Source organism: Brettanomyces bruxellensis, chromosome 8 (genome assembly GCF_011074885.1).
Source record: "Brettanomyces bruxellensis chromosome 8, complete sequence".
Classification (NCBI taxonomy): Eukaryota; Fungi; Ascomycota; class Pichiomycetes; order Pichiales; family Pichiaceae; genus Brettanomyces; species Brettanomyces bruxellensis.
Window position 1 is genome coordinate 571,760 of NC_054689.1, and position 20,771 is coordinate 592,530.

General features: G+C 42.0%; 10 protein-coding genes across 10 annotated transcripts; 3 read left to right on the forward strand and 7 right to left on the reverse strand.

Annotated features, from left to right (window-relative positions):
• Positions 1–96: 96 nt before the first annotated feature.
• On the reverse strand, positions 97–2,697 carry BRETT_000454 (uncharacterized protein; the record flags this gene model as incomplete). The annotated part of the gene is made up of 1 exon (XM_041279020.1): positions 97–2,697. The coding sequence occupies one exon, from the start codon at positions 2,695–2,697 to the stop codon at positions 97–99; it is 2,601 nt and encodes an 866-aa protein (XP_041137234.1).
• Positions 2,698–4,299: 1,602 nt separating this feature from the next.
• BRETT_000455 (uncharacterized protein) lies at positions 4,300–5,358 on the reverse strand (the record flags this gene model as incomplete). Its single annotated transcript, XM_041279021.1, has 1 exon — positions 4,300–5,358. One exon carries the CDS (start codon positions 5,356–5,358, stop codon positions 4,300–4,302), a length of 1,059 nt encoding a protein of 352 aa, XP_041137235.1.
• Positions 5,359–5,980: 622 nt separating this feature from the next.
• BRETT_000456 (uncharacterized protein) lies at positions 5,981–8,035 on the forward strand (the record flags this gene model as incomplete). The annotated part of the gene is made up of 1 exon (XM_041279022.1): positions 5,981–8,035. The coding sequence occupies one exon, from the start codon at positions 5,981–5,983 to the stop codon at positions 8,033–8,035; it is 2,055 nt and encodes a 684-aa protein (XP_041137236.1).
• A 230-nt stretch (positions 8,036–8,265) lies between these two features.
• Positions 8,266–8,967, forward strand: BRETT_000457 (uncharacterized protein; the record flags this gene model as incomplete). The annotated part of the gene is made up of 1 exon (XM_041279023.1): positions 8,266–8,967. The coding sequence occupies one exon, from the start codon at positions 8,266–8,268 to the stop codon at positions 8,965–8,967; it is 702 nt and encodes a 233-aa protein (XP_041137237.1).
• A 5-nt stretch (positions 8,968–8,972) lies between these two features.
• BRETT_000458 (uncharacterized protein) lies at positions 8,973–10,154 on the reverse strand (the record flags this gene model as incomplete). Its single annotated transcript, XM_041279024.1, has 1 exon — positions 8,973–10,154. The coding sequence occupies one exon, from the start codon at positions 10,152–10,154 to the stop codon at positions 8,973–8,975; it is 1,182 nt and encodes a 393-aa protein (XP_041137238.1).
• Positions 10,155–11,323: 1,169 nt separating this feature from the next.
• On the reverse strand, positions 11,324–12,703 carry BRETT_000459 (uncharacterized protein; the record flags this gene model as incomplete). Its single annotated transcript, XM_041279025.1, has 1 exon — positions 11,324–12,703. One exon carries the CDS (start codon positions 12,701–12,703, stop codon positions 11,324–11,326), a length of 1,380 nt encoding a protein of 459 aa, XP_041137239.1.
• Positions 12,704–13,548: 845 nt separating this feature from the next.
• Positions 13,549–14,262, reverse strand: BRETT_000460 (uncharacterized protein; the record flags this gene model as incomplete). The annotated part of the gene is made up of 1 exon (XM_041279026.1): positions 13,549–14,262. The coding sequence occupies one exon, from the start codon at positions 14,260–14,262 to the stop codon at positions 13,549–13,551; it is 714 nt and encodes a 237-aa protein (XP_041137240.1).
• Positions 14,263–15,045: 783 nt separating this feature from the next.
• Positions 15,046–16,758, forward strand: BRETT_000461 (uncharacterized protein; the record flags this gene model as incomplete). The annotated part of the gene is made up of 1 exon (XM_041279027.1): positions 15,046–16,758. One exon carries the CDS (start codon positions 15,046–15,048, stop codon positions 16,756–16,758), a length of 1,713 nt encoding a protein of 570 aa, XP_041137241.1.
• A 210-nt stretch (positions 16,759–16,968) lies between these two features.
• Positions 16,969–17,886, reverse strand: BRETT_000462 (uncharacterized protein; the record flags this gene model as incomplete). Its single annotated transcript, XM_041279028.1, has 1 exon — positions 16,969–17,886. One exon carries the CDS (start codon positions 17,884–17,886, stop codon positions 16,969–16,971), a length of 918 nt encoding a protein of 305 aa, XP_041137242.1.
• Positions 17,887–18,166: 280 nt separating this feature from the next.
• Positions 18,167–20,383, reverse strand: BRETT_000463 (uncharacterized protein; the record flags this gene model as incomplete). The annotated part of the gene is made up of 1 exon (XM_041279029.1): positions 18,167–20,383. The coding sequence occupies one exon, from the start codon at positions 20,381–20,383 to the stop codon at positions 18,167–18,169; it is 2,217 nt and encodes a 738-aa protein (XP_041137243.1).
• Positions 20,384–20,771: the final 388 nt, after the last annotated feature.

Here is a 20,771-nt window from a genome sequence, read left to right on the forward strand (position 1 = left end):
GAACAAGTAAAACCAACCGGAATCAAACGCCAGCAACGCGGAGAACAAAAGTAAGCGCCAGTAGAAAAGCAGGAAATTTAACAGCAGTGTGCATAATCAAACATGCATCAACCTGGTCCGTCTTTTGACAACCTTATCGGTGGTGGTGAGTTTATCACTATTAGCCTGGATCAACTTGATCTGCTCGTTTGCATCTTTCTCACATAGAACCTTGCCGCAATATATGAAGTACTCAGTCCTAATTGCAGCACCACAAACACAGCATTTGAGGCAGCTCGTGTGAAAAACCTCATTCACCTCGTTTTGCAAACACTCCCCCTCGACTCCCTTGCCGCAAATCCGGCAAAGTGAGCCATTCAACTCGTGGAAATGTGTCTCACAGTAAGGCCGGTCGTTGTAGACATAGCAGGATTGCCCTTTAGTGAATTTCTGGTTGCAAGAGTAGCATGAGAAGCATCTGCGGTGCCATTGACCCGAGAGCTGGCTGTCTTTAGACCAAATCGACTTCTGGCCTTTCAGGATTGGCTGGTTGCATTTTCTGCAAGGGCCCTGGCCTGGAGGGTATTTGATTTCGTTTGTGTGCTTTTTATTAGTGTTGGCATTGGCATCAATACCAGAGTTAGCATTGATATTGGAGTTGACATTAATATTAGGGTTAACATTAATACCAGAGTTAGCATTAATATTAGAGTTAGCATTAACACCAGAGTTAGCATTAATATTAGAGCCAGCGCCAATAATTTTAGCATCATTGCCCCCCACGCCACCGATGTGGAGACACTGGGTGGGACTCTCGGCCTCCGATGAACCGGTGGAATCCCCTGAGCCCCGCCCCGGAAGCCATCCCGCGGACACCGACGACTGCGAGAGCGAGTGTCGGTGCACCCCGCGGTTGCCCCGTGAGACACCAGGGGCCCCACCGAGCTCCGGCGACTCGCCCGGCGACCGCAACGCGTTCACCTTCATCTTCGTGAGACCGGGCACCCCGAGACCCTGCAGGGGCGAAGTGTCCGCACTCGACGGAGCCGACACAGGCGAACTCTCCTCCGTGTGCGTGTCCTCGGCCTCCTCCTGCTCCTGGATAGTCGACATTTCAAAGTTGTCTGCCGAGTCCTTGCCGTCGTCGCTGACAACCTTGTTGTATTTTTCAGACTGGTTTTTTTCGCCTCTTCCACCCTCCCAAATTTTTTCATCCCAGTGCCCCTCTTGTCCAACCTCATTTTTTTCATCCCTTTCTGCATCCCTTTTTGCATCCCTTCTTTCATCCCATTCTTCATCCCCTTTTCGTCTCTCCTCTCTCGGCAAATTGTATATTTTCGGGTCCTCCGTCTGCATCGTGCTGAGCCTCTTAAACCCAACTCCCCCGTATATATCGCCCTGAGGGGCATTTTTCTCACCTGCGGACTGGGCTCCTACCTGAATGTCCGGCACAACAAACGTCGCCGTCGCGTTGCCACCTGCTGCCTCCTTCTGCATGTGCAAAAGCTGTTTCACTGAGTCGGCCTCCGGCTCAAACTGTGCATCGAACGAGTCCATAGAGTCTCCATCGCTTGCAGAATTATCAGGATTAGCATTCCTTTTATCATTGTGATCATTTTGATAATTTTGATCATCTCGATCATCTCGATCTTCTTGATCTTCTTGATCCCTTTCATTTTGACCTCTTTCAAATTCATTATTCCTTTCATCTTTCTCGTTCTGGTCTTTGAGATTCTTTTCAAATCCATTATTTTCAAACTGACTATTTTCATCTTGACCTCTTTCAAATTCATTTCTTTCATATTGATCTCTCGTAAAATCATCTTTCACATCTCCTCTTTCCTCATCCTCCAAATTTCCTCTTTCCTCATCTTTCACATTTCCTCTCTCCTCACCCTCCAAATTTTTTCTTGCCTCACCCTCTACATTTTTTCTTACCTCACCCTCCACATTTTTTCTGGCCTCATTTTCCTCGTCCTCCTCATCGGAGTCCTGGAACGGACTCACGCCCGCCCGTGCAAATGGACCAACCGGCGGTTGCTCCTCGGGCACCCTCACCTTCCGCTGGCCCGGTGTGTACTGACCAGAATATCCCGCCGGGTTGCTCCTGACGGAAAGGGCTGGCGAGCCTATAGCAGCAAAGCGGGGTGGGGCAGCCCTACCGGGCACCGCACCAGGCATCACACCAGGGCTACTGGGCACACTCAGCCCACCGCGCACACCAGGCCCCTGCCGCGCCTGCTGTAGCTGTCGCACCCGCGGCGCACCCCCTCTTGCCTCCTCAGGCAGCTGATCCCCCGTGTGCTGCGGGGCATACCGCCCGCCCATCTTGAACAAGCTCGGATTGCTCCGAGAGGCCGGGGGATTCGACGCAGAACGTGATTCTGATCCCGCATGCCGAATCGAGGGATCGGAGTAATTGGCATGTCCCTTCCGGCTATATAGCGGATTAGGAGACAAAAGACCACTGTCAGAAACCATCCTGGATCCGGAACTGTGCTTGCTCTTCCCACTATGGCGGTGTGCCGGTCCTTTTCCCGGCTTGTAAACGTCGAATCCTGCCCTTTCCATTACCCCTCTAAAAGGAACATTTGTCGTAAATGGAGGAAACGCGGAGTTGAACTTAACATTTGGGTATGGCTGTCTCAGAAACTGTGGCAGATCTGAAAGGAGATCTGGAAGCTTCACTCCTGGCTTCTCATAGTTCTTCTGGCTCATCATGTGAATTTTCTATGCTGATCTTTTGTATCGCGATTCAGCCTGGAATTTTGATCTGTCTGCTTTTGTGCTGCTCTCTATTTGTGATAATGTTGTCAACTGTTATCCAATCAAACGAAACTGAACCGTCCAACGTGAAATAAGCGAAAATGTTATAAAAACGAGCGAAACTTTGTATCAAAACGAGTGAATGTGCTGTGCTGAATGTACTAACTGATCTCTAAATAGCCTTTAGGATGATCTGAATTCTTTTCTTTTCTTTCTGAAACGCTTCGCTTCTTCCGGCAATACAGCACACTGGTACTTATGTACTCAGCTTTAATTGACGTTACAGTTAGAAACAGTTCTATGTCCTTTACGTGCTGCAAATATAACACAAAAAAAAAGAGGGCACGATGAAAGGAAAAAAAACACGAAAACAACCAAAAAGGCCCAAAATACCCTAACCGGTCTTCAAATTTGGAATCTGAAAAAAAATAAGATGGAATTCAATATAAGCCTGGCAATTCTTGTTCCCACCCTTCAATAGGCAAAAGCCTCGCTTGGTCTACACTATGATCTTACAACAACAAACAATGCGAAAAACAATGTCAAACGCTACTTAGTATACAGCAGACAATGCCAATATAAACAAAACCATTTGGATAATAATAGACGAGCTGCGGAATAAAAAAAAATAAAAATAAAAAAACAGCTTACGCTCTCAAAAAAATAAAATTTGGTGTATACATACATACCTTGAAAGAACATAAACAACTTTCTTTATTTCCTCTTTTTTTTTTTTTTTTCATTTTCAACTTTTTCCCTCGTCGCACTTGTTGCCTGATAATGCCTGATTTTACTTTTTCTTGGAATAATGAATTTAAGCGCGTTTGGAGCTTTAAGCATAGAAAGGAAGAAAGAAAAAAGAAAGCGCATGTGGTCAGATTTACGTTAAATTGAGCCATCAATGAAAAAAAAGTGCCAACAATTCAATGGATTATCCATCTTTATTCCCGTTCCGGAAACTTCAAAGTCGGATTCACCATATCTGTTGCCCGCTTTGGGAAGTGTGCGTCTTAACTATCTCTCAGATTTCGATCGATTCAAACGCGTATCACCAATTTTCTTCTCTGCTTACTCACCACATTTATCTTCTTTTACCGATGGCTCAAACTCCTGTTTCATAAACAAAGGCAAAGCCTCTGCTAAATTCAAGTAGAAACACAGCCTGCAAATGTTATATGCTCCATTGTGTTTCCAACTGTGAACTAAAAAAGTGGAAAATCGCTCTCTGTAAAGCATCAGCCCTGAAACACACAAGTTACTTCTCAGTAATAAAATTGCAAGAGTGTGTATCATGGAACACGGCTCAGCACATGATGCAATTTACACTGGTACATCCTATTTTATAATCGTCCGGTTTACTGCTTATACGATTGTTGATTGTTGTTTGTTAATCGCTTTCTTTGTTCTTGGCTCTTGTTTTCATAAACTTCCTCCTTCCGGTTTGGTCTCCCGTGCATGATATTTTGGAAAGCCGGTTGCATTGTACTGTCGATTCTTCTTTTCGCACATCGATCGATCTGTGGTCGCGAATAATTTCCGCAAATTTATTCTCATTCATTCAAGCTGATTATCCTGATAGCTAGCACTATTCGGACTATTTTTCCCATAATCATTTCCATTCAGCCTACTTTCTTCTGAATCATTTCCATTCAGCCTACTTTCTCCTGAATCATTTCCATTCAGTCTATTTTCTCCTGAATCACCTCCATTCAACGTATTTGCTTCGTAATCATCTCCATCAAATCCATCTTCCTCATAATTAAACCCGTTTAAACCATTCTCCTCGTAGTTATCCCCTCCCAAACGTTGTTGTTCCACAGCCTTGGCCTTCATCCTCGAAAATATGAGGTAAGAAGCTGCCGCAAAAGCTCCGGTTGCAATCAAGATACTTGTAAACTTGGCAATTTTCGTGGATGCCGAAGTATTGCCATTTCCAATGTCTCGCAACTGTGTTCCCACGAAAAGTTGAAGAAAATACTTTGGAGACGAAATTGCAGACGCAATTGCAAACGAAACCACCGGGATTCCCGGGATTGCGCCCATTGCACCGTTGGAAAACGAATATGGAAGTGGGGAGAACCTTAAAAGCGTAAGTACAAGAAGATTTTGGGCAAAAGTTGCATCTGGGTCGGTCAAAACATCCGCAAAAAGCTTTAGATTATCGCTATGCTCCATCATCTCGTCCGCAATCGTCCCAAGAAGATACTTAAATAGTGCAAATGATGCCGTCGACCCACCAACTGCTGCCAGTGCCAACAGCGGCCATCCAGAAAACCCGTACACCATTCCTGCAAACACGCTGCACATATTGAATCCCACGCACGGAGGAAAGCTTATTGCAAACACTATCAGGAACAGCAAAAGGATCCCCTTAAACCCCCACAACCTCCAGTGGTCCGATAACTCCACCATCTTGTCGATTATTAGCTGGTAATTAACCAACGCCCATATTTGAAGCAACACAACAATTCCCGAACCAATTATGATTCCCACCTTAGCCGAGATAGAGAATCGGTCAAACCACCGCTGGAATCTATCATTTGAATGCTGAAATGAGCCTAAAATAGTGCTATGATCCCCATCTAGTGCTGAGGATGCAATATTTAGAGACATTCGGTCTGTTGGAAGTTCTAGTGGCATAAATTTGGCAAATTTGCTCTTTTCTTCTAGAGTTTGCAAATTGGTACTTGTGAGAATATCAATTGTAATAATCTGTAATCGTAATAACTCGAAACGCAAAGCTTGTGTGCTAGCTTGTGTGCTATAGTCCACCAATATTGACTCAATGCTCTTTTTTCGTTGTACAGATTAGATTTTCTGACAACAGTGGCCTCAGCTTGAATTTTCAATTGTTATCACCGTTTGTTTGATTCACGTTATTAGCTCCTGCATTCAACAATTTTGTGATAGCCTATAAACCCTTGTGCAAATATTGTGATAAGGAATATAATTGGTCTCAGCCTCTTTCCTCAACTTGTTAATCCGGCAATTTATATAATATTTGTGTGCCCAACTAGTACAGTTGATAAAAAGTCGATCGACGCAATGCGTGGCGACTCTCGGCGATATTTTTTCCCTATTGTTTGCGTCTTTTTCCGAGGCTCAGACTGTGATCGCAACTCATATCGTATTTTAACCGATCTATTTTAAACACCATCTTTTACCTTTAGGGTTCATCCTTCTTTTGTGCTCTTTTCAGTAATTACCCTCATCTGGTTCGTCCAATGTTGATAATATGCCAAATGTAATAAAGCCGCTTTTTGAGCGTTTGGCTCATCTTGGTTTTTCAACCCATCAGAGTCTGAATGTCCTGATCCTGGTACTAGGAGTATTGGCTTTTTGTTTTATTTGTGAATGCATCTTTTACGTTTTAACGAACAGTTCAGCTGGAATTGTGATCTCCCAGGCAACATTTGCGGCTACAAGACTGTTCAGTCAGTACGATCGAAACGTGAAAAATCTCTACTTCAATAGTGAGTCCAAGAATGTCATCACCGGAAAAGTAATAGTTAATTTGATTGAAGATGAGTATGAAAAATCCAAAAGGGAAAGGCTGGCTTTGTTTTCCAAGGAGAAGGATATTTTAGAAAAGATAAAAGTGAGCCCGCTTCAATTCAGTTACGATGGATCTCAAATCGATTTCAAGAAACTGCTATCCGATTACAGCGATATCCTGAATGAAAATAGATTAAGCTTTCCGCATCCAGAAAGAATTACGACAAATAGCGGAAAGCCGGTGATTTGGAAAACGGAGTTTCTTGATAAAGGGTTTGAAACATTGTCCGAGAAGCGGCTTCGTGAGATAATGCATTTTGACAGCCTGTTTGTGAGGGATCTTCGTTTTAAGCATTCGAGAGTTGTAAACAGTCTACCTTCAGAATTTCCAGAAGGTCTATACAATGGAGAGGGATATGTGATGGTTGGAGGCGGAAAATATACGTGGTTTGCATTTTTATCGATACAATCACTCCGAAAAAGTGGTGCTAAACTCCCATTAGAGCTAATGATACCAAACGAAGCCGATTATGAGCCTTATTTGTGCAACGAGGTCCTTCCAAAGCAGTATAATGCGAGATGCGTCACTTTTGCAAGCATCTATGGCAAGAGTGTACTGAAGAAGTTTGGTCAGGTTAAAGGGTATCAGATAAAATCGTTTGCATTACTTGGTTCATCTTTTGAGAATGTGCTTTATCTAGACTCTGACAACTTTGCAGTGAAAAACCCGGACTACTTGTTCCAGTCAGACCTTTTTAAGAAATACCAGATGATCACGTGGCCTGATTTCTGGCGGAGAACATCCTCTCCTGCTCTTTACTCTGTTTTGGGAATTAAAGTTGGCTCTAAACCGGTCAGGCGCTTAAATGATTTGTTTACAGATCCAAACCAATACACAACAGCCGATGATCTTGTTTCGCCAGAAGAAGAAGTGAATTTTCATGATCTGAAAGGAACATTAATGGATTGGACTACCGAGGCAGGCCAGATCATGCTTAATAAAACGCTTCACTTTAATACTTTGCTACTTTCTTTATATTACAACTATGATGGACCGGCCGGCTTTCATCCATTAATATCCCAAGGAGGAGCTGGGGAAGGTGATAAGGAAACATACGTTTTGGCAGCATACTACTTGAAAAAGATGAGTTATCAAGTTTACAAGAAGCCGGATAAACTGTACGGTACCTTTGTCAAGACAGCAAACTGGTACGTCGACTCCACAATCGTCCAGATGGACCCTGTTGTGGATTATGAGAACCTAAAACGCATTATATTGCAGAATCAAGCCGATGTCAAGGCTGCCAAGAAGTTTACATACAACTACGATTATACATATGGAAAATACGTCACTCGAGGAAACGGAATTGTGCCATCACCCATGTTTTATCACATTCACTCGCCAAAGATGGACCCATTTGAGTACGTGACTCATGACTGGTTTACGGATATGGAAGATAACCCAATTCGAAATTTTGGTGACAGCTTTGCCGATATTGGATATGATTTGGAGCTTTGGATATGGGAGAAGGTGAAGGAAAACTTGTGCGGACCAGATTCATTCAGCTTCCGATGCTTTGAGTCCGAAAATATTACACTTATCTGTGACAACAAGGTGGTTGATAACAGAATAAAGTGGCTTCAAGATAGTGGAAAGGCAGTGCTTGATAATTCTGACAGCAAACAGCATGAAGAAGTTGATGCAATTGACTCAGATAAAAGCTCGGAGCTGGACGATTTGATATACGAGAAGATCAAGAACTCGCTAAACTATGATTATGATGAATCGCTCTAATTATAAAAGGAAGCATTGGAAAATTAATAAATATATAATATGATATAGCATGGACCTGAATAAATTTGACGAACTACCTATTTTTTTTTTTTTTTTTTTTTTGGGAAATATTTCAGATTCTCAGCTTATTCTGATCATTCTTTTGATTATTGATTTCTTGCTTCGACTGCTTGTCTTAAGCAATTACACAGTCTCTTTTTACAACCCTCGGTCATTTAGCACAAATTTATATGAGTCAAAAGCCACCTTTTAGAAACTCTTATCGTGAAAGGAAAGTGGCGACGTCAGATGCCAAATCATGTCTTATCTGTTTTAAGCCTTCCACATCCGTTCTTATTACAGATAACAGCAAAGACTGGTTTTACGTGTGCCCATCACACTTAAGTGATGCCAATTTCTGCAGTACAGTGTATGAAGATGAAGCTGGAGTGTCAAAATCATCAGAGCATAGTGCATTGGTGCGAAAAGAGAGTATTTTGATTCGCAAGAGCAAGCGGTTAGAATTAGAGATAGAAAACAGCGCAAGCTCTTTCAATAAAGTGAAAGGGTACTTTAAGTGGGGAAAGAAGAAGGAGGAAGATACGAAAGATGACAATGAGGAGGGTAAGGACGATAAGGGTGACGATGATGCAAAGGAGGATGATACGACAAAAAAGGAGGAGAGTGTGAATGCAGAGGTGCAATTGAAGGAACTTAAAGGTGAAAAATTACCGGATATAAAGAAGGAGTTGAATACTTTCGAAAAGCTGTACAAGCGATACAAATTGGACCAGGTTTTCTACCGGAACAGACTTCTATCAGATTATAAAAAGCAGAAAAGAGCCCAAATCCGGAAAAGTTTCGAAAACGGGACGCTTTTCCCATCTTTGGACAATCTTCCGGACCTGCCAAAACATGAAAATGCAAATGGTAAAAGCGACACCACAAAATAAAACCGTTACATGTCTTCCGCGGGTAACTCTAAGGGTCGTTTAGTCCACAGAGCCCCCTTTGGTCCTCGAACCATCAAATCCATCGTTAGCATCTTATTTCGGCCATGCCTATCTGTGACACGAGCCACATCGACTGTTTTCACATATGTGAAACCCAGTTTCTGGTATATTTTCCTGTTCCTAGGATGTGAACTTTCCAAGTAGAGCGGAGCCCCAACTTTGTTCTCTTTACTCTTTTTGCGGTCATACTGGGCTAAGATGTCATCCTCCTCACGATAGTACCATGATGAATGAGATGATGATGCATCAGAGTCTGAAACACTTGAATAGCCTGAGTAATCAGTCAAGTCCTCGGATTCAAGGTCAAAAGAGAAGTTGTAGCTCTGAATTTCAGAGTCAAGCTGTGAATTATCGCTGTTATTAAACCGAATTGAACCGTGATCTTTCTCCAACTCGTTGAGCTCCTCATCATCTTCATATTCATCGTCTGCCTCATCTCCAGCAACGTGAGGTCTGTACTTGTCAACATATTTATGGCACACATAGTCAACTAAAGCTCTTGCATAACCCTTTCCCCTTCCCTTTGGTATGGCACCAATATCGGAAAGATACCATGATTGCGAGAACTCTTCACCTAGGGCCTCATACCGAAACTTTTCAAGCATAGAAGATTGCTCAAACAGCACTCTTTGCCTCGTTTCGCGGTTTGCCAACCAGATAAACTTGAGGTATCCTCCCTTATACATCGACCAAAGAGAGCTAACGAGTGATTTGGGTTCTCTCATTGGTCTTGGTTTTTCAAAACATGCAACAGCCAGAAATGGTGCATCTGGGTCTGTTTTTTCTAATTCCACATCCCGGATTGCTACCACGAGCCCACTTAGCACCGTTGAATAAACCGTTGCCTCATACAATGCCAGATCCAACTGCCCTTTAAGTTTTGTGTCCTTAATTCCGTCCGTTAGATACTTCAAGTAAAGATCATCTTTAAATGCAATATGCAATGTTTTGGCCGCCTTTTTGTAATCTTTAATGCTCACAACTTCAACATGTGCTCTTACATGCCTCCGCCGGTGGTAAGAGTGCGACGATCGTCCGCTATCTCGTCTATGGCCAAATAGTGAGCTTTCGTTGTCTCCAGATGAGTTAGCCGACGACTCTGAAGACTGTCTTGTGAAAACAGACATGTTTGATATAATTCTTCTTTAAATCTAATGTGTAGTGTTTTTCCTCCTCGGTCTTTGCCAACCTCTTGTTCATGCTCATATAAGCTTTATCTAGCGTTTCTCCAAAATCTTGTATTCATTAAACTGGCCAAGTTTAGTCCAAGTTTAGGCATGCGACGATGTACTGTAATGCAGATGGTAAAATTCTAGTCTTTTTCCTTTATTCAGATTTAACTGGCAGATACACGCTTTTTATATTCTTTTCAAATATGTGTAGCCTATAAATCTGCTCTCTTACTCCTCTTTTTGTTTCTATCGCCAAACCGCGGTGTTTATTCTTTTGTCAACTCCTTTTGTGAAGACAAGTGTGAACAGCGGCTATAATGCTTAAATGGGAAGCCAATCACAAAAAAAAAATTGAAAGAGCTCAAAAGGGTGTGCTAAGAAAAATAAAGGAAAAAAAATACACCTGGGGCAGTGCAATAACGGGTTTGACAGTTGGACTTGATAACAACGGATAGGGATAAGGCAGATGAAGTAAAACATCAAAAAGACCCGTTTATTTTGAGCCATACAAGATGAAAATAGATTCTTATAGCAAAAGTAAAGTATAAATTTTGATTATGTTAGAGTTCGTAATCTTGATATCCATGTTTGACGTATGTCTTCGGTGTTTGCCCATTAATGCTATCCCAAGAACTCCGCGGATCTTACCATGGCTGGAAATTCTTAATCTGGAAAGCCGGAATCACATTGTGTTTGTGGAATTTTTTTTGAGATAACCAATGATAGCATATCTTGAAATAAAGCATGGCCACATTGTCGGGTGTTTTGTATATATACATCATATTACAGGCACTGTTTAGTTTTCTTGTGTTATCCGCATAACAAATTTAGTACCATTGACTTGTTATATTGGCATACCAGAATGTTACGATCAATCTAGCCCCAGGTATCAAAGCATGACATTTATTACAAACATCGATAAAATCATCACAATTATTCCATTTAATTAAATATTTGGTACACAACTAACTAAACATATCAGAGGTCAGCGCGTAGTAAAGTCTAAAACTGTATTTAACTGTAGCCGGCACATCTAAAGACCATTATTTGAATATATCTGGACAGTTTGAATTTTTTCCCACGACATTATGCAGCCACGTAAGGATCTAATCATAAATATATGTCTATATGCCAAATCCCTTCACCTTGTTCCTCTTCTTACGCTTTATATCCTCTATTCTATCCCGTATTAGGAAAGCTACGGTCTCCTCTACATTTCTCCAGTTCTCAAACTCGCAACTAACCTCTATAAAGCCGCAATTCCACTCTTTGGCCAACTGCCGACCCTTTTCGATCAAAATTGGTGATGCAAGCTCATGATCAACATGAGTGACTGCTATTAGTACTGGCGGCATCATCTCCAGCGCTTTGTTTGTAATCATCTTCCCCGAAATGTTTTCCGGCAGATTCCGCTTTTTCCAAAGATGCTTGAAAGAGTAGTTTAGAGAATAAACATCAAACTCCTTGCCCTCTTCCCAGCCTATTTGGTAGTTTGTATACTGCTTCCATGCCTCGATGATTGCTGTATACAACGCTTTCACGATTTCTATTGGCTCGTATCCGTCTTGCGTCTCGGAATGATACTTTGAGTGGGTGTTTTTGTCCGAAGATGACGCAATTGCATCATCATATGAGGGAGGAGCAGCTTCATTTGCCGTTTCCGGTATGCAACTGTAGCACAATAGGTAACCATCCATTGCCGCATTCAACTCACTCATTCCGGATCCAGTTAGCAAAGGCTTTACTCTGGATCGGGATGATGCATCGGCCTCGTTAATAAGATTTCGAAGCACATCCTTGGCCAGTTTTGAATCTAGCCCCTTTTCCAAAAAGGGAATCAAATCATTTCTCTGCACACCCGGCGTGTCAATCAGCTCCACCAATATTGGTGTTGTAACAGGTGGTCTGTACTGAGAACAGTTAGAATCTTCGTCAGAAAGCTTGTCACTCATCACTCCCTTTATGAATGGATCAGAGTGGCTGCCTATACTATATGATGCTATAGGAGAGCTTATGGGAGAAAGACTCGTCATCAAGTCGGTTTCAAAGTAATCTGGCCGCGTATAATCCAAGTCATAATAATTGAGAGTACGACTTAAAATCGAAGCTGATGACAACAGTGGAATTGTGCTCTCCGAAGGAATTACAGTCGTTGCCTCGGAAACGGCATCCAGAACCCGCTGAGTGATCTTGAACTCTTTGTTTCCTATCACATTGACATCCTCAAGTTCATCCAAAGTGGCATTAACATCCAACAATGCTCTTGCCTTAACAGACTTAGGTTGAAACTGTATGAGTGTTGGAGAGTTTTGAACCGTGGGATAGTAGTTACCAATTGATTTTCCACTGCTGATTATCGAAACTATAGATGATTTAGATGATTTTGGTGGGCCCAAAAGTGCAAATCGGAGAGGTCTTTCTGATGTTGATCGCAGAAGATTCTTCTCCATTGGAATCTTCTGCTTACTTCTATTGTGTGTGTGCTTAGAAGTGGACAAGGACATCTGTGAACCTGTCTTTCAAAAGCGAAACTAAGTCTAAATACAAATGGATTGAAAATCTGAGCAGGGGTTACTTCTTTAATTATATATGGAGAAGCAGTATTGATTTGGTTAGAGAGGGGAAACAGAAAGCATGGTCTTTTATATTTTTACAAATGCTGGGGGAAGAAAAAAAAATATCTGTGAAAACAATGGTGATGAGATGATGACATTTTTGATCCTTTTATTTTATTTTATTAACCTATTTCATTCGTATTTATCTTTTGCTTTACTCTTTTACCGGTATTCGATCTATTGACCATTATTTTAATGTCATTTCAAACAACGTGATTCAATAGTCAATTTCAATTCACAAGTAATTTTACTAATGCCAGTACCAATCTAGTTTAAATCAAGTGAATCCAAGCGGATTATCCTCTCGTTTAACCAAGACATATTTATTTATGCCAATTCATTTATTCCAATTTATTAATTCCAATTTAGTTCACCTGAAAGCGATGAGATGGGGAAAATTCGCGGAAATGTATTTTTTTTAATACATCACTACCGAATAAAGGTTGAATCCTGAATTCATGCTGGGTCGTCCAGTATAATCATTAGAAGATATACCAATAGTTTCATTTCAATAACAACAATATTTCAGAGTTAATGTCTCAGAATATGCTTTGCAGCTTTCTTGGTTTGCTATGCCCTTCAAAAAAGTGGATGAGTGCATCGTTTCAATTATTTCAGCTTTAATTGTTTTGCGTGTGGAAAATTTTTGCTGCCATCGGCGAACCGGTTTTTCCAAGAGTAGAAATGGACCGATTCATCTCATCTGTCCACTATTCCCTATTGTTGGTTCCGTATCACATCCAAAAAGCCTCCATAATGCTCCGAAGCCGTTCTCCGTAAATATAATCCATACTTAACTTCATAGATTTTTGCAATAGCACATTTTCATCAGAGTCATACATCATCATCACAGTTCCCCAAACTAGACCAAGAGCAAGTAGGGTTCCTTTTTCCCGTAAATGATTTGTGGTGGTATTATTAAGATTTGCCGACTTTTTGATTTTACGCTCAATGAGGTATCTAGCCACAGCCAGGATTGTTCTGGACAACGTATAAAGTGAGATCTGAGCCAAGATCCTCTGGTTTAGGAAATGTGTGTGTTTTTTACATTTGTCCGCACTTGCATTTGACCGCCTATTTCTCACTATCTCAGCAAACTTGTTGATCAATCCCCCATAGACCAAAAGTCCACCTGTAAATCCGGAAATAAATGTAATGACAGCTCTTCTTCTTTTGTCTTTTTCCCCCTCACCCCCACCTAAAAATTTGACCAGTCCTTCATATATTATGGCGTAGATAGCAAGCACCTTTCCATGTTCAAAACCCAGCCTAATGCAATTTCGAAGCTTGCCGATTAGTCGGCTCCGCGTCATGGAGCTTCTTCTTAGCGTGAGAAGTTGGAGTGCAAGGGTGTGGGCAAACCTTATTTTGTAACCATAGATAAACCCATTTTTGGCGGCTCCGTACACCTCAAAAGGCAATTTTATGCTTTCTAGTGAATTCGGCATGGTCAACTTGCAATCTGGAAATTAAATCTGAAAAATGAAGGTTTAGCAGAGGAAAATGGCAAGTATGCTCATCTCAATGGTATTATCGTTTAAGGTGATATGCTTAAACAACGCCAAATTGATTTGGCAGAAGAATTTCATATATTTTAAAGGTATCAGGGGGAATCATGTATATATATAAATATATTTATATGTATATATATATACCTGCATATATGTGCATCTTGAAATTCTGGAATCACAAACTGCATAATCTTCGGTGGCTCCTTCCCTGCTCCCCTAACCGGTATTTTACCCCGCAACTTTCTTGTACCCCAGTCCCCTCCGGCCTTATTTCGCATTCTTTTTTTCTTTCTCTCTTTTCATTTTTTTTTCTTTTTCGTCTACCGGCACATTTCCCATTGCCTCAGGTGATTCATCTCGCTCGGGGCAATTACCGCCTCAGAACCAGAATGTCAAAAAAAATAAAAATAAAAATAAAAATGGAATAGAATGTGTACCGCGCGTTGGTTTCTCAGGACAAACTTGAGGCCAACATGTTTTTTCATCATTTTTGATTAGCCTTTAGTTGGTTCCCGTCTGGTGCTTTTTTTTACGTTTTATGATACATTAAGTTAACGGTATACACTTTGGATCACTCGATATCCCTTGTCCCGCATAAAGCCCAGCTTTTTTCAACCCTCCCAGCAATAATACACACCATATTTTCACTACCGATAAATTTTTCAATAAAAATTTCAATATTGTCATCTTCAGACTTTTCCAGCTTCTCTCACATCTACAATGACAGAACCCACGCCCAAATTGGTATCGGAGACCTCGCCTCTTATTGGCACATCACAAAATGCTCCGGCGGAATCGCATATTACTGCCGGTCAGCATCCGGAAGAGGAAATAACGATTCCTGAAAATGTTTGGTATATAGTTGCTTCCTTATGGACGAGTTCATTCCTTTCGGCCGCAGATACGACGATTGTCTCGACGACGGCCAACACAATTGCGTCTGCAATGAATGGTTCCGACAAGATCACGTGGATTGCTACAAGTTATCTTCTCACAAATGCGATTTTCCAACCGCTAGTCGGTAAAATAAGCGATGTGTACGGAAGAAGAACCACACTACTCTGTGCACAGTTTTGGTTTATAATCGGGTGTTTTTTTTGTGCCATATCACGCACAGTGACGGACTTTGCCATTGCCAGAGCTCTTGCCGGTATTGGTGGAGGTGGAATGTCCGCCTTAAGTTCTATTATTGTTACAGATGTCATTCCACTTCGCTTACGAGGCATGTTTCAGGGCTATGCGAACCTTGTTTACGGTACAGGCCAGTTCCTGGGACCCGTTATTGGAAGTATCTTCATCACCTGGAGTGAGAAATCCGGCTGGAGGTGGATGTTTGGCATCCAAGTGCCTCTTGTTTTGTGCACAAGCTTTCTGGTTTTCAAAAACGTTCATGAGTTCCGTTTTAATGGTGAAGAGCTCATGAAGAACCGTTTCAAGCGCGGGAACATCCGCCGGATCGATCTCCCGGGCTCCTTTTTACTTGCATGCTTTATCGTTTCGATATTAACGCTTTTTTCGGCAACAAGCAAGCTTCAGGTCCATTTGTCGCTTGCGGGTGCCTTTTTCAGCTTGCTTGCCTTCTTTCTCGTGGAGAAATTCATTGTGGAGGAGCATATTATCCCACCAGCCGCATTCCGTGGAATTTTACGTGTGGCAGCTTTAGTTGCACTGTTTGGAACTATGGCAGTGTACTCGTTGAACTTCATTATTCCACTCTATATTCAGATAGTGCACGATTTCAGCTCGCTCCAGGTCGGTATATTTAATGCTTTTGGTGTCTTTGCAAGTGCACTGGGCTCCATGATAGCCGGATGGTGCCTAAAGGAGAAAAAACACACCCGTGCCGACGTTGTTGTCAAAAAGGCTGTTAATGTTTCCATTGCAAGCTGCCTTGCACTCTGTGCGGGCACTTTTGTCTGTATGTTCATCATGAGGACTTTGAAGCCAACCTTGTTTAGAAAAGATATCAACTACTTGAAAATAGCGTTTTTGGTCTTTGGATTTACGCTTGAAAGTGTCGGTTATGGCTCTTTCTTGGTCTCTCTTCTCATTCTAGTAGTGGGGGAGGTTGGTGTTAGCCATCAGGCCACAGTTACAGGCATGAACTACATGTTTAGATCAATGGGTTCAGTCAGTGGTGTTGGCATTTCGCTTGGTGTCTACAACATGATACTTTACAAGGAGTTGTATCATTACTTTATCGTGAAAGGCAAGGCAAACGGCAAGGAGATCCTCTCGAAACTCTTCAACAACTCTTTCTACATCCGGTCTGGTCTTCCATCCATTTACGTACATAAAGTGCTTAAAATCTACCGTACATCTTTGGGTGACTCCTCGACAATGGTGTTCATGATGGGTTGTACAGCTTTGATATTGAGTTTATTGATGAGGCTTTACAAGGTCGGCCCGAGACGGCACACGTCGATCGCCTAGATGTGTCGTGTCATGCTCGCTACACTTTTATTCTTTTGTTCGTTCATTTCTTCGTTAACTGTGTTGTTAGAAAAGTTTATCGATATCATATCACTTTCCCTCTTTCTATACTTGTACTTCTTTCCGTACTTCTCTGCATTCTTTGTACTTCTTTGTACTTCTTTGTACTTATTTATACTTCTTTGTACTTCTCTCCTCTCTTCCATAAATCTAAAAAAGTTTATCAAGCGAGTCAATTTCAGGATCGTACTTGTCGGTGTTTATCCGAACGTTCAGATCATCGGCTTTGATGAGTTTCTCGTAGTCTTCCCGTAAGAATTTCAAACAGTAAATACTCTTCTGTATTCGGAGGAGTGCATGATTCGTGAAAATTACAATTGCAGCAACCATTGCTTTTCCAACAATCTGCACCGGAATTCCTCCATATCCTGTTCCAATTCCAGTTAGTACCATCGTGTTGATCACAGCATGTCTGTCATCTTCCCACTTCAAAGTTTCAATGTTGGCCTTATTAACCGTACTTAAAAGTTCCCATGTGCAGTCAAACACATACCGATATTGTTCAATCACACTGGTAGCCGTTGTTAGCGGTCTAGGAACCCTCATGGTAGGCATATGAAGAATGGAATTGGCACTAAGTGTATTCCAAGCCTTGGAATCGCAATAAAAGCTGTCAGTGGAAAATTCGATCAGGTTGGCATTCTCTGGAGTTAAATAACCCTTATAGAGGTCCAATAGCTGGCTTTGCACGTGCTTCTCCGTGTGTTTCCAGCCGAAATTGCCGTGACTAAAAAGATTGGCCAATGCTTTATCGAATCCTCCCCCCATGTACCCAATTGAGTTACCAGGAGAAAGAATTGTTGTTGTCGCATAGTTCCTCGAAATTTGTTGGTGATATCCATGCTGTCCCTCACATTTAAGTGTTGGCTGCAACTTTAGCTCCTCTGCCAAACTCGCAAATGACCCATTATGAACGTGAATTTCTACTGGAACATCAAACCAAACGAGGTTTTTTGTTGAGTATGCTGTTTTGTTGAAATCATGAACACTCTTGGTCCAGGCATCACAGATCGACTTGTTCAGATCCAGCAGAACTATTCTAAATTTCTTAATGTTGTGGCATGGCATCCTGTGTGCATTTTCTTGGTGTTGTACCTGGTATGAAATGATAAAACAGTGCACGAGGTGAGAAGTATGTATAAATGGAAGATGGGGAAGATCTGAAAAATGATAAGAAAGAGTGAAAGAAAAAGTGAAAGAGAAAGCGAAAAAGGAAGTGGTAGAAGAAGGTGAAAAAAAGTTCTCGCACTCACACAAAAACATACATAGAGACTACATTCAATCCAGTCAGGCTGCTATTATCTGATTTTTTTTTTTAATTACTTCTAATATACTGTACAGACCCATTTCAGAGAGCTATTCTAGACACCTTAAACGGTGTTGGGGCGGGCATACTCTCCACCGGCCGCTCCACAACCACTAATTCGTCTGTTGACAAGTTTGCAACCAAAATGAGACTTCTGTAATCTGAAGTCCTCCAGAAAACTTTACTGGCCACCTCTTCGTGCTCTGAGGTTTCTTTAGCCGATGATGCAGACTCCCCATTGGCAGATCTCTTTTTGGATTGCTTGGAAGCCCGTGGAAAATCCTTTTTGGAATCAAAAAAGCACAACCAGTCACTTCCGTAGACCCAGAACTTACCGAGGCACTCAAAAATGCCCAAGCATTCGCCTGGAAGCTTCTGGAATGGCCGTGGAATGAACTCCGTGTTGTTTTTTGACCACTCCGTGTACAAGTTTGCCCCCTGAGCATTCTCCGTGTTGAACTCATAAACTTTATGCGATAAAGTAACAACCAATAATGTATCCCGAGAGGTGAAGCTGATAGCAGTTGGTATTTCACTCATGTGAACCAAGCGGCTTGCTTTTCCTGTTGTAGGGTTCAAAATGTCTATAAATCCTGCGAAATTCGAAAATGCAACTGCCGAACCCGACGAATTAACTGTCAGATGAGTGTAATTGTACTTGGAATCGAACGATATGGCATCAGGTGTGGGTTCAGGAGTCTCTGGCATCTCATATATCACCGGTTGTTGCTCATCATCAAAGTCGGAGACATCCTCGTCGTCGTTTTCGTCATCGTTCACGTTAAATTTCACGCTGGTCACATCGCCATCACTGTCCACCATCAGCAAAAGTTTCTTCTCATCAACAAACTTAATAATGCGAGCACCTATTCCTGAGAGAAGGGTAGAGACAACCTTCACAACTTCAATGCCTCGATTCACCTCCACAAGCTCGAACAACTTCGTGGTGGAAATTCTCGAAACTGCCAAGTAACGTCCGTTTTTCGAAAGTGCAACCGAGCTAATGTTCTCTGGATCGCTGAGAACAAGTTTGCAGACCAAACGCTTTGCTTTTCCCTCATTTTGAAGCTTCCAAATTTTGACCTCCTGTCCCTGCCACATCACAACGAGTCTTTTTGCCTTATTCACGAGAACATGACGTTCGATGCTATCATCAGTGATTCTCAAAGGAACGCTGGTCTGGAAATGCTCCATGGAAGTTACTAGAACAACACGCTCCACACCTCCGCTTGCCAGAAGATCCTGATTGCTGGATTCAAACGAGCACATGGCACGGATATCATTTCCGTGCAATAATCTGTTTGTTGTATTCACCCACTTGGCCGAGTTATAGCCACTTTTGGTGAGTGTGAAGTTAAATATCTTTCTGTCAACTCCACCACTGAAAAAGTGCTCCTCCCTGGAATCACTGCTGAGGCAAAGAACATCTGCCTCGTGAACATTAAATGATTGCTGCAAAGTCATGTGCTTCAAATCCCAAATTTTGACACAACCTGTCGAGTCTCCAGATACAAACTGCTGCTTGCGTGGAAGCGCCAATAGTGACCATATTAATGTGCTTTCCCGCTTTGATTTGTCGACTCTGAGAGTCTGGATAAGTCTTCCTTTAGTGTCACCTTTGTAAGACCACACTCTAATTCTTCCATCTGCACATCCTCCTATAACTGTATCGTCTCCCACCCAGCAAATGCTCATAATTCGACTCTGCTGCCTTTGGAGAACGCATTCATACTCGATAGAGCCTGGGCCACCCGAAATATCGACAATAACTACAGATCCATTGTCGCATCCAACTGCAATACGAGTTTGCGACTCATTAATTGCACTAGACCACACTATTCCCGAGTTGCAATCATAATTTTTCAACGGAAGACCCTTTCGTATATCCCACTCTGTCAAATATGTCGATCCTCCAATCGAAAAAAGCCTTGCTGCACCACCATCCCTGCTCCTACTCTTTAATTCCAAACCTAAACTCTCCCCTTCCTTATTTCCACTTTTTGCACTGAGTTCTGGCTCAATAGTTGCCCATAAAAGCCCTTCGATCGATCTACCGCTTCCTCCTAGTATCGTACTCTCTAAAAGCCATTTATTTTTGGAGTTCCTTGGATTCCAAATCTCAATAGATCCGTCCGATCTTCCAACTGCTAGCCGTAGCTGTTTTGGGCTTACTTCTGTTTCGTTTGACTTGTGTGAAAATGCCAACGCCGTGATCATCCCCGGCGTATAGTCCACAAATCTGCATCTATGAACATCCATGTTGTTTATATACTGCTATGCTTGTATGCTTTTAGTGTTTTTCGTGAACTTCCTTTACTACGTCTCTTCATTATATATCGTCAAAATTTGGGTCTGCCACATCAATATGCTCGAGCATACTTTTCCAGCTGAAAATTTTCCAGGATTTTTTTTTTTTTTTTTTTTTTTTTTTTTTTTGTGTGTGGTTCCATCCGACCGACTGACTCGACGGAATTTTTTCCGTCCATATCCGCTTGTCTACCCCGGATTACATTTCAGCCTTTTTTCCATAAATTTTTTTCGGCCCCGGAGATCTTAATCCTTAATTTTTTTGGTGCCCTTGATAGGCTAATCTCAGTATGATCAGTCGGCCCCCGCACTCCCTGCTAGCTTTGTCCGGTATCTCAAG